At 43.3% G+C, this 16639-nt stretch overlaps 1 protein-coding gene across 7 annotated transcripts in view; it reads right to left on the reverse strand.

Moving 5' to 3' along the window:
* ZSWIM8 (zinc finger SWIM-type containing 8) overlaps positions 1 to 16639 on the reverse strand; it is a 59053-nt gene that overhangs the window by 10044 nt on the left and 32370 nt on the right. For 5 of the 7 annotated variants that reach the window (XR_003706675.2, XR_003706674.2, XM_028729040.2 and 2 more), the window contains exons 11-21: positions 15848 to 15979; positions 13907 to 14086; positions 13475 to 13658; positions 12391 to 12489; positions 11998 to 12122; positions 10181 to 10415; positions 9639 to 9791; positions 8213 to 8308; positions 5397 to 5619; positions 4244 to 4533; positions 1616 to 1839 (exon numbers count right to left, since the gene is read on the reverse strand). Coding sequence is in view for 5 of the 7 variants with exons in the window: in XM_028729040.2 (XP_028584873.2) it covers positions 1616 to 1839; positions 4244 to 4533; positions 5397 to 5619; positions 8213 to 8308; positions 9639 to 9791; positions 10181 to 10415; positions 11998 to 12122; positions 12391 to 12489; positions 13475 to 13658; positions 13907 to 14086; positions 15848 to 15979 (1941 nt within the window). In the remaining 2 variants the exon portion in view is untranslated. The remainder of the gene's footprint in view (positions 1 to 1615; positions 1840 to 4243; positions 4534 to 5396; positions 5620 to 8212; positions 8309 to 9638; positions 9792 to 10180; positions 10416 to 11997; positions 12123 to 12390; positions 12490 to 13474; positions 13659 to 13906; positions 14087 to 15847; positions 15980 to 16639) is intronic. The other 2 variants (XM_028729042.2, XM_028729043.2) reach the window with 1 other exon arrangement.

Consider the following 16639-nt stretch of genomic DNA (forward strand, 5'->3'; position numbering starts at 1 on the left):
TATAGAAGCCTGGTAAAATAACATAAAAAAGACTCTGCCTGGGACAAACACGGCATTAAGACAGGCGTCAGCCAACCCTGTCTGGAAAGAGCATTCCACAAGTGTGATGCCACATCAAGAAGGGTCCCTCTTTGATAGCCACCCACATCTCCCCAGATGGCATCTGCAGGAGCATGGGTGTCTGCAGGGAGGAGTCGTATTTCTTGGATCTCCAGCTTTTATTTAAAAACAAAACCCTCCAGCACTTGGAGAACCCAAGTTATGAGGCAGAATGTGCATGTGGGAAACTAACTTGCTCCTGCCTTTCAGTGTTTTTAGCCAATGAAAGTCATAGCTGTCTGATATTTAAGAAAGCAGACCTAACCAAGTAGGCAAATAGAAGGGTAGAATGACATGTCCCATATATGTCTATATAGAAAGATCTGGTTCCTTTTTAAGTCTTTCCTGCTGGCCTTCAGATATCCGGGTTTTTACTGTAACTGTGAGTTGGTAAAAGGTAAGCAGGAACAAAAAATAACAGCAAAGATGGAGGTTCATGTTTTTCTCTCTCTAATCTTCTTTCATAGAAGCAAAAAACAAAAAAAACAGTGATTTCACCCCTGAGTTTGTAAACATTAAAAAAAATCCTTGCAGTCTATGCAGATAAAATCTATCATTATTATACCTATGTGGCTAAGAGTGTGTTTTATTTGATTTAGTACAAAACATCACTAGATGGCTGACAAGGTAACCCAATTATACCCATCTTGTTGGCATGTGAGTGTGTGAATGACAACCTTAATGTGTAACCTAGTGTTTTATCCTAGAATGGGGATTTTTTTTGGGGGGGGGGCAAAATGTGATGTGTGAAGTTGATTGTGGAAGCAGTGCAATTAATGGCTGAAGTGGGTGCTGAGAGCCAATTGAAAGGACTGAGGTTTTTAGGTGTGAGTGGCAGTGGCAGTGTATGTCATCTGGGTGCCAAGTCAATAAGTCAATGAACAGCATGAAAAGCAACAGAGGGGTAAGACCTGTTCTGCTGATTTCTAAGAGGCCAGGTCTCTCCAGGTCTCATCACCATTCAGTCAGCAGATCTACCAGAAATGGATAACTAGCTCCCTGGTGCTAGTTATTTGTATATGTATATCAATGTATTAGGAATATGCACTTTTCACCCTCCCTGAGAAAAATCCCTGCAGATGCTTATGCACAGGAGGCCTGTTACAATAGCTAGGTGCATATGGCTGCATTATAAAGCAGAAAGACCTATACTGAAGTGTAAGGTCCATATTTCATTAACGGCCAAATTCTAATACAGAAAATACTGGATGAGTGTATGGAGAAAATATAAGGGCACCCATATAAAAAATGTAGTGGATCAAAATAAATTTATTTTACTTTGGAATACCACAAAATAACTTATAGTAGTGGGAGTTATTTAAGTTGTTCCTTTGGAGCTTTTGGAGACAAACTCCTGACTTTAAAAATCCAAAACATTTATCTCTCTAGCATTTTGGGGGTCCAGTTTTTTTAAATAATTTTTTAAAAGACCTCGGACAACACTAAATGCAAACAGAAGAAACAGACGAACCCAACTGCACCTGACAGCATCGACAGAGACCTCTGAATTGCTCACCTGCTCCTTGCACTGGACCAGGGCTCTCTGGATCTCGTTTGGGTTCAAGGCGTGGGCGTGTGGCAAGCAGCTCAATGCCAGCTCAGCGGCTGCTCGCACCATGTTGGAATCCCTAGCTCTGGAAGCCCTGTCAGCCAGGGACGCTACCTCCGGAGGGGTCAGGTGCCCATCCCAGCACTCCACCAGGATGTTCAAGGCTGCACTGCCAATCTCCATGGCTTGCCCTAGAAACCAGAGGAAAGAGGATGCACAACAAAGTATTCAGGGGCCTACAAGACTCAATACACATATTGTGGCATAGGCTTTCATGGATGAGAGTGCAATATCCTGAATTGGCAGGTACACACATGGAGGTGGGGGGTGTAAGGAGTGCGGCTAGAGAGAAATGCAATGCAATAAACACAGGCTGCGACAAATACATTAAAGCTTAGATGTATATTAAGGTCATTACAGCAAGCACTCAAAAAGCAGTTCTGGTAATATAAATATCCTGGCATTGGTAAGCTAACCAAAAGAGACCCTTTCAGCAATAAACTCCTTATATAGAGGAGCCTCAATAGTCTGTAGGTGACTTCTGTTCTCCAGTTGTCAGGAGTCTGCCTCTGCAAAAAGAAAAACCCATTTGCAGTAGTGCAAGTGGATCTACCAGAGCTCCCTTCTATATTAGTTTTTCCCCATCTATGATGCTTACCTTTATGCTACTAGTGGAAAAGCAAGCACTCTGCTAGATTTGAGTTTTGTAAGCTCTGTGAACAGAGTGAAACACAGATCTTAACACTATTAATAGGGGCAAATACTTATTTATGATGTGCAAAGTAAGTTACAATCTTTACCTTACAGATGGGTAGCCGTGTTGGTCTGCCATAGTCAAAACAAAAAAAATTCCTTGCAGTAGCACCTTAAAGACCAACTAAGTTAGTTCTTGGTATGAGCTTTCGTGTGCATCATCTGAAGAAGTGTGCATGCACACGAAAGCTCATACCAAGAACTAACTTAGTTGGTCTTTAAGGTGCTACTGCAAGGAATTTTTTTTGTTTTAATCTTTACCTTGTTTGCCTTTGCAGCTTCCCAGGTTCCCAACTTCATCAAATTTCCAAGTTTTCAACTGGGAAACTGAAAATGCGACTTGCCCAGACCATTGCTGGGATCTGAACTCAAAGGTCTCCCAATTACTTAGCCAAACATCTAACTGCTGAGCCCTGGGCTCTGAATGTGGTGCCCCATAGGCACAATGGCACCAAATGAACGCCTCTCCAAACACCCATGAAACCTCTTCCCCCACTGCTCCCCTTCACCAGGAGTTGTCTTTTTCCTCCTGTTTGCAGTGATCTGAAGAGATCTGAGAGAGGAAGTGGGTGAAGCATTGCTCCTTTCTACTTCCTCTTACAAATTCTCTAGCTTGCTAGGCTGATCTTGCCACCCAAGCAAAAAGGGAGCAATCTGGAGGGAAGACAGGAAAGCATTTTGAAAGGAAAAAGGAAGCGGCAAGATACTGGGCTGCTTCCCAGAGGCCACAGCAGACATTTTCTGACTGGCAAAGTTTCAGCAATTTTGTGGTGGCACCTACCACCATTTGTGGAAACTCCCTATGTATCTCTGGGCACAGAAAGGTTGGAAGCTCCTGTGGTGGACCATCAAGGCTTCTAAACTCATATTTCATATTTCATATTTCATTCTTACCTAGTTAAAGCCACATATGGATTTATCTTGAGTGCTTATAACAAGTACAAAGATTGCAAGCTATTTTACACTTGGACGCACTAGGGATCATGCTCCTATGTACAAAGACCCTCTTTCAAAATGCTGACAAGGGGAACAAAAGCAGGGAAGAGGAAGGGTAAAGGCAACACAATATAGTGATGTAAGAGAAACCCGCATCCTTGTGAGATTAAGCACTTTCTATATATTAAAAAAAGTCAAGACAAAGTTAAACCTAAAAGAAAGTTGATGCATCCAAATTCAGGAAAGCCAGAATTAAATTGCCTTTTACTCCTGAGTTTCTTGGGATGGCTCTGGGCAAGCTGCATGTCTCTCCCTGGCTAATTAACCCCACAGCAGATAAAATAATACATTTATATATAAAATCTACGAGTTTTGTAGTAGCGCTTGGAAACTTCCTTTCATGTTAGTGTCAAAAAGCAAAGGACACCGAAGACATTTGCTAAAGGGCTACAGATGTAACTATTTTGAACAGGGGTGGGGAACCTCCAGCTCACTGGCCAAATTAGGTCTCGCATATAGATCCCAATTTGCCCCACAAGGCCATTTCCCCCCCAAAACCCATGTTCACCTGCACCACACCTGACAGCATCAATGATGTCAGTTGTGGGGAACTTAGAGACACAACTGCAAACGAGACAGACTGGCTTAAAGTGCTGTCCTGATTGTTCCTTGGCAAGCAAGGCTTGGTGTCAATCAACAGCAATCAACTGTGGCAACCTGATCCCTTCTGGCGCCATGATTCTCTGGTCAAGCATTACCCAGAGGTTTCCCAAACTGTAAACTCAGCTATACAGATTGTACTAGCAAATTTAGCCATGAGTTCTTAAAAGTTAGTAGCTAAGTAAGGTCACCCTCTGGGGAAGGATTCCTAAAAACCAAACCTGGTTGGAGCACCCTGGTTCCTACCTGTAATCCAAGAGACGTGGGAGGAATAGGTTCGAGACAGCCAGTTGGGAGAGACAAAGTTGTGCAACCCCAGTGCATAGAGACCAATCTCGAAGGCGCAGAGGTGGAGGTTGCGATGAGGACCCTGGTGGCCGCCACTAGAGGATGGGTGGGTGAAAATGGAAGTACTGCTGTTTCCACCCGCCTTGATGAGAACTGTCTTGGCCAGCTCAAAATAGAAATGCGCAGCTGCTTCCGAGGGTTGATTTGGGACATGAGGAGCATGGCTCTCTGGACGCCTGCCCTTATACCTGAAAGGAACAATGTGAAATATGTATGAAGTGAACTTAAGACTAAACTTGCAGACCCACCATAGAAAGGAAGCTCAGATAAGGCATCATATTGTGGGTTTTCCAAAAGATAAAATGTTCAGACTTTGCAGACTCTCCAGAGAAGAAACTCTGCAAGAACTGGGCCGCTACTGAGAATACTTCACTATTCGCTCTTGTCATATGTCCCCAGTGATCAAAGAAGCACTCGTTTAATTTATAATTTCAAAATGAGCGCGGCCAAAAAAGTAACAGTGAGTTCACTTGCTGAATTTCTAGGTCTAATTCTGCCTGGCTCTCCCATTGAGACTCCCAACTTATTATTATATTACCCTTCATCCAAAGATCACAGGGCAGTTCAGAACATAAAAATACAAAATGAGAACACAAAATACATAATAAAAGAAAAACGAAACAACAACAGTAACCCCCATCCCTCAAACACATTGAAAAGGCCATAGAATGTTAATCAGCCAAACACCTGGTTGAAGAGGAACGTTTTCACCAGGGACCTAAAGATATGCAACAAAGGCCCCAGGTGAGCCTCCCTGGAGATCCCATCTCCCTTCATCCACCCCAAGAAAGTATTTGAGGGGACCAACCCTCCCAAAGTTGGTGGGCATTGCTGCCCCCCCCCAAACTTTTTTATTCACCTTGGTCCCCCTGCGCACAAAGATTATGATTGCAGGGTCTGGGTGAAAAACCTCCTTGTGATATATTTCTAATGAAGATAGCCTTTTATTTCATTTTATTAAATATACTGCCCTTCATCCAACAATCTCATGCTTGGGAGGTCCAAATACTGAAAAGATGCCCAACTTTGGAAAACAGACAGCTGCTCTTACCTGCCGACCTCCACCGTCTTTGCACGTGCTCCTCCACTAGCTCTCCTGCTTCCACTGGAGGATGATGAGCCCAGGGAGTCGCTGGAAGAGCTACTGATGCTATCGCTGTCCTGCCCTCTGCCCCAGGAAGTGGCTGCCCATCCTCCCCGCAGAGGCCGCCTGCTGAGGGTTGGAGAACTGTCCGAGGTGGTTTCTGGAGCGCTGCTGTCAATGCTGGCCATTCCTGCAACGCCACAGTCAAAGGGCACAGCAGCAGGTGAGCAGGTCGGCAGCATACAAAACCACAGTTTTACAACAGGGAACGTTCTTCTCCCCCCCCCCCACCCCAAAAAACAAGCTGAAACATTTCAAGTAAGTCAGAACCTAGAGATGTAAGCCGACCAGAAAAGCTAGAGAGCTGATATACCAAAATCTCAGACTAATTCAAACTTATATGAGCCATGAACCTACTAGGTGAGGGATACTATCTTACTTTGCAGGTGTGTTGGGGATCACTGAAAATGTGGTGGAAGTGAGTATCTTTTCAGTGAGCCCGAACAAATCTTTAAAGCTTAAACAGCCTGGGCCATGTTAAGAACTGTTCTCTCCCTTTTGTCAGCTGAGATAATCTTCAGAGGCCCTTTGCCATCCCACCTTCAGAAATTAGGCAGGTGCCTACGTTGAGAGAGGACTTTTTTTTTAAGTTGTACTTGAGCTCTGCAACTCTCCCTAAACACTCATTCACCCAAAACACTCATTCACCTTTAGGCAACAGGTGAAGACTGACTTATTCTCATAGGCCTTGAACAGTATTTAGGTTCTTTTTACTGGTTTTAGCTTGTTCTTGGTTTGCTGCCCGCTTGCTGTCATATCTTTTGTAATTTCTACTGTTATTTGTATTTGATGTCCACCATTTATATATGGGTTTGCTTTCAAGCTGCCATGGGGACACGCTACTTAAATCCACTTAATATTTAAATCTCCTAATATTTAAAAATCTGTAAGAAGAATACACAAAAGCAACACTAAAACTATGAAGCAGTATAATTAAAAAAACATTAAAGCAGCATGTTGGGTCAGGAAAAGCATGGATAAAAAGAAATGTCTTCACAAGGTGTCTGAAACAACTAATGGATGATGCTTCATGTATGGCCGAGGGAAGGGAATTCCACAGTGAGGGGGCAATAGCAGAAAATGCCCATTTTCAGGCCACAAGTAAAATTTCCTCAGATTATCTAAGTGAATTTATAGCAGCATGCTGAATTGGTTCTGCTTCACTCTGCCCTTCCTTGAATTTGGAGCAACAGACCACTGCCTTGGCTTATTGCCAATGTCCAATCTACTGGTCGATCTCTGCGAGGTTTTGGTCGATCGCAGTCAATCGCTGGCCCCCTTCCAGCCCTGTACCCTCGCCTTCCATTGTTGGAGAACGGAAGACAGAGTTTATAAATGGAGGCTGTTTTCCCCCCTGCAATTCTTCTTTGACCCCAAAATAATGTAAAAACATTTCGCACCCCCTCCCAAAGCTAAGCAAATTATGCCTCCCGAACCCCCTAAAATGGGGCTTTCCCCCTCCCCCCAAAAAGCTTTGACCTGAACCCCAATAAAATGGGGGTAGATCACTGCCAGTTTTTAATTCTGTGAGTAGATCGCAGTCTCCTGGAAGCTGGCCACCCCTGCAATATATGAAGCGACACTCATGGTTTATTTCTCCCAAACAAACCATGATCAGCAAGAGAAGAACAAACTTTGGCTTGCCATCATGGTTTGTTTAGAGAGAAACAAACCAAAAGTGCTGGTTTACAGTCAAAGTAAGCCAGTGTTTATGCGTTGGCTGAATGATGCAAACATCTGTCAAATCCAGCATTACATTTCCAGCAGCGGTCAGCCAGATGCCTCTGGTCACAAGGAGGAAATAAAAAAACAATAGGCATCTGCTGCTTTATTCTCACCGAAAAGTGAGGTATTCGGGTGGGGGTGTAGGGCTTAACAAAGCCTATGTAGTTAAATGGAATCTTGAGTCTACGCCTGAATACCATTTGTACTGTGTGCAGTTCTGGGTGCCACATTTGAAGAAGAGTCTAGGCAAACTGCAACTGGTGCAGGGGAAGGCAGCAAGAATGGTGAGCAGCATGGAAAACAGGTTCTATGAGGAAAGGTTGAAAAACTGGGTGCGCTTAGCCTGGAGAAGAGACGCCTGAGTGGGGACCATTATAGCACTCTCCAAATACACAGGAGAGGGCTATGACTAGATCTACTGGACTTAAGCGAGAGGAAGGTAGATGATGAAAAACTTCTTGATAGTTCAAGCAGTTCAAGAACAGAACCAGTAGCTGGGAAGGGGGTGGAAGAGAGCTATAATTCCCTGATAGTCTTTAAGCAAAGGCGAGGGTGCTCTAGCTCAGGATTTACTGCATCGAGGAGAGAGTTGGCGTAAAGGGCCACTTTCAACTCTTATGTTCAGGTATATCCTGCCTCTGAATCTGCAGTTTCCATTTAAACATCATGTCTAATATTCTTAGGGAAAGTCTCTCACAAAGGCTTTGTTTATCCCCCTCTTAAAAGCTATCTAAACCAGAGGCCATCTTTTAGCTCTATTCTGCATTATATAATGTATACTTGATTTTGGCAGTCCTAAATTTACTTAAAATCATCTTCAAGGAATATGCCCAAGTTCTAGTGTTGAAAGAAGTCTACCTTCCACTTCCAGCCACTCATCATTTTATAAAACACTGTCACATCCCAACTACTTCCCCATCCCACCTAAAAGACCGCCAACTTGTATCCTTTCTACATAGTAAAGAGTAGTAATGTGGTTGCCTCTAACTTTCAGTTACCTATTTTTGTTTTGATGGGGTGACCAGAACTGTACACAGTATTCTGTATGTAGCCATGCCACATATTTATACTGGCATTATGCTTGCTGTCCTTCGCTGTTGGGAGGGGAGAAAAAAAAAGAGAGAGAAGCTAAATGTTTTCTGTTTCTACAGCGTAAGTCAAGTTAAAAAGAAATGTTGTCCTCTCGGTAGGAAAAATATGATTGACAGATCTGGAAGATGTGGTTAGTGCATGCCAATAGCATCTTGGGGAAAAATTAACTTCTTAGGTTAAATATTTAAAAAATTTGTTTTAAAAGAATTTAACAATGGGAGAATCCACTATTTTCCACCCAAATAAAAAGAAAGAAAGAAAATAGCTTAATTAATTATGAGTCCTGTCCACCACTGTATACACACACCACTAATTACTTTGCAAATGTAACAGTCTTAATCCAAGCCTGCACAACCTGCAACCCAGCAAGCCAAATGCGGCCTTACATAGTGACCCACTGGGGGCTCATTAAAACTCACTTGGGAGTACAATAAGCACTTGACATACTATGATACAAGTATGGAAGCCAGGTCACAAATTATACAGGCACATATTCTTCTATATGAATTCAGAGTGGAGGAACTGAACCAGAGAGCTAAAAGAATAACGATAAACCTGAAACAGAATCTAAGCATTTATTTGTTTGATTACCTCCTTTAAACAATCTGAACTGCTTTAGGTAAGCCTAAGGTAAAGGTAAAGGTACCCCTGCCCGTACGGGCCAATCTTGCCAGACTCTAGGGTTGTGTGCTCATCTCACTCTATAGGCCGGGAGCCAGCGCTGTCCGCAGACACTTCTGGGTCACGTGGCCAGCGTGACAAGCTGCATCTGGCGAGCCAGCGCAGCACACGGAACGCTGTTTACCTTCCCGCTGGTAAGCGGTCCCTATTTATCTACTTGCACCCGGAGGTGCTTTCAAACTGCTAGGTTGGCAGGCGCTGGGACCGAACGACGGGAGCGCACCCCGCCGCGGGGATTCGAACCGCCAACCTTTCGATCAGCAAGTCCTAGGTGCTGAGGCTTTAACCCACAGCGCCACCCGCGTCCCTACTAGGTAAGCCTAGTAACCATTAAAAGCTGGTTAGAAACCCCAGCCCATGAAGCTATGGGGTAACTAATGAAAGGGCAAGGCCAACTTCACTTTAGCAGCAGAGAATTCCTCACTGAGTGTGCTGATCCACCAGGGAAGATTTGTGCTTCAGTAAGAAATACTGGAGGTGACAGTAGATTAGGATATTAACAGACAAGCAGACAGACAAGTCATATTAATTCAATTCAAAATGAATGTGCAGCAAAGAGCAAACAATTTAACATGCATGAAAGTGATTCCAGAAATGTAAAACATGCAGAATGAGACAGCAGAAAGTTATGTGCCCCCTGCTCAAAGTTACCTGTGTGCTTCTTTTTTTGTCTAACTGGGGAACCCCAGCACCTCCCATTGTAGCCACCTCTATTTCCAAGGGCTAGTCGGCTAGGAACTTTCCCTTCTTGCTTTAAGACACTGGGTTCCATTGGTGGGTCACAAGGAGATCTCTGAGGGTTATCTGGGAAAACACAAGAAGTGGCAAGTTAAAACAGCAGCAACAGGGAGAGGAGGAATTCATAGGCAGGTGTAACTTTGGCAGACAGGAGACAGTAGTGGATAGTCACAGGCTTCAGTACTGTTGCCCTCTCTTTCCCACATGGAAAGGAAAAACAGAAATTGTGAGCGCACACTGCAATTAGAATCGGATTCCGTGAAGGCAAGGAAGATGTCATTCATTTTTTATTCTGCATCACACTTGCATAGTAGCAGAAGAACTTGACAACCTATGTGACTAAAACAAATATACAGGCAAATGAAAAAAAAATCTGACAGCAACTCATTTCTTTCATTTCTCCTTCCACTGGTAATTAGAAGACAGCTGTGATCCTGTGGAACAGCAAGTCATACCTTGGGAGCTCTTTTCCAAAAAGGGTTCCGAAGTGTTGCTCTGGACAGCAGTGGTTACCCCTGCTTGTTGCGTGACGGGTGTTCCTGGGAGGTGCTGAATGGGCGCAGCTGATTGGGTAGCATGTTTGGAAGGAGATTTCTGATTGGCTACTGTGGGCTTGCTGGACGAGTAGAATGAACTTAGAGTCTGAGGCTTGTGTGTTTGGCTCTCCCTGTCCAACAGCTTATCCAAGATCTTTAAACAGAGAGTGGAACAACATGAAAGTTAGCATCTAAACAAAGGAAATGTCAGGAGAGTGGGAATGGGGAATTAGATATGAACAGGGGAGTTCTTCGAAGACTGCAGAGGGGGGAATTAAGTTTATTACAATCGAGAGAAGCAGAAAGAAGCAAGAAGAAAGATCCTTTTGGCAGGAAGAAGACGGAAGCGGTTTGCCATACTGCTGAATAGCCCAACCTCTTTTGTTTATGAATTTTGCAAACACATTCATACCCACTACCAGGAATAAACATCTAAAAATCAGGAATAAACATCTAAAATCCTTTTAGGAAATCAGTTTGATCCACTATCTTCAGGTGCCATTGAGAAACAACTACGATTGACACAGGACCCAGCATAGATATGGCCCCTTGGGAGAAATTGTGGAAAATAACAATAAACTTCTCAGCATGCTATACTCTTAAAAGAGAACCTACAAAAGATGATATATAGATGGTACCTCACCCCTAGTAAACTTGTAAAAATGTATTAAAAGGGAACCAATTTATGTTGGAAATGTGAAGAGATTGAAAGGCCATTTATACACATGTGGTGGGGTTGCACGAAAGCCAAAAAGTATTGGGAGATGATATAAAAGGTAAAGGTAAAGGTACCCCTGCCCGTATGGGCCAGTCTTGACAGACTCTAGGGTTGTGCGCCCATCTCACTCAAGAGGCCGGGGGCCAGCGCTGTCCGGAGACACTTCCGGGTCATGTGGCCAGCGTGACATCGCTGCTCTGGCGAGCCAGAGCCGCACACGGAAACGCCGTTTACCTTCCCGCTAGTAAGCGGTCCCTATTTATCTACTTGCACCCGGGAGTGCTTTCGAACTGCTAGGTTGGCAGGCGCTGGGACTGAACAACGGGAGTGCACCCCGCTGCGGGGATTCGAACCGCCGACCTTTCGATCAGCAAGCCCTAGGCGCTGAGGCTTTTACCCACAGCACCACCCGCGTCCCGGGAGATGATATACTCAGAATTAAAAAAGATGTTAAGGGTCTCATTTCCCAAGAAACCAGAGATGTTCTTATTGAGTATAGTAAAGGGGGAAATACCCAAGAAAGTACATAGTCTTTTCCTCTACGCAATAACAGTGGCCAAAATAATGTATGCCCAAAGGTGGAAGGACAAAAATAGTCCCCCAAAAATAGACTGGCAGAATAAGCTAATAGAATACGTGGAGACAGCAATGCCAAGGTAAGAAATCAAGGTGAGTCGAATATAAAAGAAAAGTGGGAATACTTTGGCAAGTATTTAAAGAAATATAACAATCAGATAAGCTTCCAAGTGGGGTTAGATATATGAGCAGCAGTTAAAATAAGTAGAAGAAGGGTGGTAATAAAGAAGATGAAGCTTAAAAAGGACCAAATAAGACCCCACGGAAGTCAAAGAGTAAGATAAACAAAGGCAATTGTATAACTGATGTATTAAGATATGTAAAATGCATAAATAAAATTTATGCAGAGAGAGAAACTACTACAATGTATGATGAAAAAAATGCACTATGCTCAGATACCATTAAACAGCCTAAGGTCTGAGTATCTCCAAATGGGACGTACTTTTTTTAGCTTAGATTGGTCATCCTTGTAAGTGATCATCAGGGCTAGAGCAAGATCTCCCTTCTCCCTTCGGGTGCCTTCACACAACAGAGGGTGCTCTGCTTCACTCACTGTCGTCTTCATGCCTGGAAGGGAGAGTACAGAATTCAAACATTTATCCTGCTTGTTTTATATAATCTCTCCATTTATTTAAGTTAAGTAATAAACCATCAATTATGCTTCCCCATAGCAACATCTGTTCCCTGTGAGGCATCAGGCTTCTCCTTATTACCATTACATATTAAGCTAAGAAGAAAAATTAAGTTCTAGGTGACTTGGCAGGATGACCAAAGCTACATCTCTTCATCAGTGAGAGATGAGGCCTGGCATAAGAAAGAGAAGCTAAGCACTCACCAAGAGCAGCGACAGCTGCCTCAAAACCTAGCTCCTCATCTCCAGGCATTTCATTATTCCAATTACGGCTTGGAGGTCTGGATCCTGTAGGAGAAACCACTGGGGAAAAGAAAGATGGCTAATCAATAGCCAGCTCTATCATGCAAGGATTGCCTAGACTGGTAAAAATTTCACAGACTTATGAAGATAATAGTCTAAAGCATTGCTTTCTAATGTAAACTAACCTCTATCAAGACCTAGATCTTGGGATTTTGCTCAATTCTATTCTATAAAATAAATCTGTTTATTAAATTAACACAACCAAGTATTCTTAAAAGGCCGCAAAAGCATCAGACACCTAATCTGCTGGCATCTATTTGTCTTGGGAGACAATGAAGGAGTTCACCTACACCTAATCACAGGTTTGATATTTGTGAAGACTAGAAAGGAAAAGGTGGGGGGGGGAGTTACAAAGTAGAATGAATTAATTTGGCAAGGCTGCTAGTATAGTAAAGCTGGAAACAGGACTGCAGTTACCACAAGGAAGTGTTTATGTCCTTAAAATTCCATCCTGAAAACTACGGAATTTGTTCTTGGATCCGGTGGTTTACCTGGGCAAAACCTGCAGCAGAAGTTCAGTACTGACTGAAACTGGCCGTATGTTTTCAGAATATGGACATAGTCCCTGAACTTGCTATGTAACTGCAGGGTTCAAGGAAGCTTCCGGACATTGGATGGGGCAGGACAGCTATGTAGTCCATGAGATTAATCAAGAGCTCAGCTCAGGTAAGCTCTACAGCCCAACTGAAGGTTCCATTTATATGTGTCTGTTCTAAAAGGTCCAGCCCATACAACTGAGTTAAGTGCTTCCAGAGCTCTCATGCATGAGAGTTTGGGCAGTACTGGAGATCCACATTCATTATGTGCAGGATGATCTCACACATACAAGGGCTAAGTGGCTTCTATAAAGGCATGGGACTATGGAGTTTGTTCTGTAGAAGTCTGTCCTCAAGATTTAGGAAGAGAAGCAAGTCATCATACACCCTTTCCCAAAGATTTGGCATGTACAGATTCCTCTTCTTTAGACAAATCTGAAGGGCTTTACCTGGCGTGCATAAGACATCAAATATGAAGCTGGCCAGCATAAGAGGCAAGACAGGGCGGTAATCACACAGGGTTCCTTCCCTCAGCTCTTCAGCTCTTCCCCGAATAGTGTTCATCTCATTAGAGCCAAGTGGAATTTTCTTCAACAAGGCCACAATTTCAGACTCCTGATATGCCAGCTTTACCTGTGTGTGACACAAAAGCCAGGAATAAAACAAATCCACAGGGCCTCTCTACAGAGACATTGGATAAAAAAAGTAACACAAAAGTGCTTTAAATGATGCACAAAAAACATGACTGAGCCTCCATTTTCTCAGATCAAGCAACAGTGGCTAACAGTTAAAGGCTGCCTCTTACCCACGGGCTACCAGGAAACTCCCTGACCTTGGTTTTCTGTAACATCACATCAAAGTCCATCTAAGCACACACTTACCTCCAAAGCCTTGGTAGAGGCTGGCGGCCTCTGCAGCTCCAGAGCAAACATGCCAATCTGGAAGGCTAGATTGTGGTATTCCTGCCGTTCACTCAGCACGGTCAGCAGGAAAGCAGCTTTGGATAAGGTATTTGTTGCCATCCATGTCTGTTTGCTGGTGGATACCTTGTTTTTCTTTCCCTGTGGGATAAACAGTTTAAACATAGGGAAACTGACAGACTAAGTTAGTTTCACTTTAAGTCCCACCTGAGTTTATGTGGAAAGTTAAGCATCATGACTTAAATGCTAACCCAGAAGCTTCATGGAAGAATCTGGTGGTGATATAGCCCAAGAAAGTTCTGCATTCCAATGGAGTGAAGGGTGCTATCCGTTACATTTTCTAGTGCTACCATTTTAATTTTGTTGTAGCTCACATTGTACCATACCTTATACAGCATAAATGGTCATCTAGTACTATCTAGTTGCTTTGCAGAAGCCCTACTAATTCCGCCTCAGCTAGATTGTTTGCTTATACAGTGGTACCTTGGTTTACAAACTTAATCCGTTCCAGAAATCTGTTCTTAAACCAAAGTGTTCTTCAACCAAGGCATGCTTTCCCCTAGCAGCAGGGGACTCAATTTACAAATGGAACACACTCAACAGGAAGCGAAACATGTACTTATTCCAAGGCAAAGTTTACAAACCAAAACACCTACTTCCAGATTTGCAGCATTCTTAAACAAAGTTGTTCATAAACTAAGCTTTTCTTAAACCAAGGTACCACTGTACAGCTTTTTAATAGCCTTTTCCTGAATAAACTGGGGGGTGGGGGTTAACAGACCTGTAATTTTGTGACTCAATTAATAAAAAGATCTGCACTACACTGTGCTGTTGAACTTTTCAAACCAAATTAAGAAGGCTGATTTTAATGAAAAGTTGCATATTTTTAATTAGGAGATTAGTAATTTCACGGTTAAGAACCCAACCTAGTGACTTGCTAATTGGTAATTTGTCAGATGGCACTAGAAATTTATCTGGTCTCCTCAATTTCACAGGGCATCTCCATTAAAAAAGCAGCTGAGGCATGAGTATGCATCCAATAGTTCCCACAATCAAAACTGATGCGGCTGATGAATTCATTCAGCTTTTCTGCAAGAGTTCATCTGCATAGAACAACAATTCCACTGTGTGAAGCATTAAAATTATGACTACTTGGTATATCTTGTGATTAAATACAAATGGGACTGGTTACAGAATTCAGGATCCTGAGAATTCAACACACTCTTTAATTAAAGGTAAAGGTAAAGGTAAAGGGACCCCTGACCATTAGGTCCAGTCGTGGCCGACTCTGGGGTTGGGACGCTCATCTCGCTTTATTGGCTGAGGGAGCCGGCGTGCAGCTTCCGGGTCATGTGGCCAGCATGACTAAGTCACTTCTGGCGAACCAGAGCAGCACACGGAAATGCCGTTTACCTTCCCGCCGGAGCGGTACCTATTTATCTACTTGCACTTTGACGTACTTTAGAACTGCTAGTTGGCAGGAGCAGGGACCGAGCAACGGGAGCTCACCCCGTTGTGGGGATTCGAACCGCCAACCTTCTGATCAGCAAGTCCTAGGCTCTGTGGTTTAACCCACAGCACCACCCGTGTCCCCTACACTCTTTAATTAACATGGTTCTAGTCATTATGCAGATAATGAAATCTCTATCATCAAAGAAAAATTCAGTAAGAGTGTACCTTAGGCAAACTATGTCAGTTTATATGAACTGAGTTACTTTTACAGATTTTTTTTTTTAAACAGCTGAGCAAAGAGGTCAAAGAAAATTGCCTTGGACTCTGGGCAATATTACATACAGTATTTGTCCACTGCAAAGCATAGCTCTGAAAGAGAAATCATTTCTGTCCTGCTATTATACTACACTTCCCCCTTCCATTCAAACAGTCCCCATAGCAGCTCTGTACCTTGGTTGGGGGCTGTTCCACTTTGAGATCAGGAGGGTTGGCCAACAAGTCCTTGGCAAGCTCAACTGTGAGGCGACAGGCTTCATTGCTGTAACCATGTGCATAGAGAGCCTCCGCACAAGCAAACAGGATCTGTAAATGAAGGGTTGCAAACAGAACAGATCCAGTCCTTGCTTTTTCAGATCATCAATACAGAGTTTAGATTTATGGGTAAAAACTCAACAAACTGCCTTGGGGATGACTTTTCAGAATACAATTTAGGGCCCAAGACTCAGCCTAGGAGATATTATTTTTTATTTCCATCACTGAGTTGCATTCTTATTATAAATAACCAAGTACCAAAGACCTCAGGTATAGGTACTGTCACAGGCATAGAGGGTTGTTGTAGCATACTGGCCAAGACAATGAGCCAGAAAGTTTCTGTGTTAAATACCACCTCAGCAACTACCTCATTAAGTGGCTGCAACCATGTCACTACTCTAGCCTCACATTTGCAACTATGACAACAACGTATGCTGCTGATTTAGAAGACCACTGGACTTCATAGCGCAGCACTGTCCACCGAACCTGCCTTGCAGCAGTTCTACGGTATCAGGCATAAGTATTTCCTAGCCCTGCTACCTATGATACACCTTTAAAGGAAGATGCTAGGGACTGGAACAAGGACCTTCTTTCTGCATACAAAGTGTGTGCCCTACAGCTCGACAGGAGGCAGGGGGGGCCTTCCCTATAACATTAACCTACCTTACAGAGCTGTTTGCAAACAGCAACATATGAAAAGTTGCTAAAAAA

Source organism: Podarcis muralis, chromosome 6, assembly GCF_964188315.1.
Source record: "Podarcis muralis chromosome 6, rPodMur119.hap1.1, whole genome shotgun sequence".
In the NCBI taxonomy this organism is placed as follows: Eukaryota; Metazoa; Chordata; class Lepidosauria; order Squamata; family Lacertidae; genus Podarcis; species Podarcis muralis.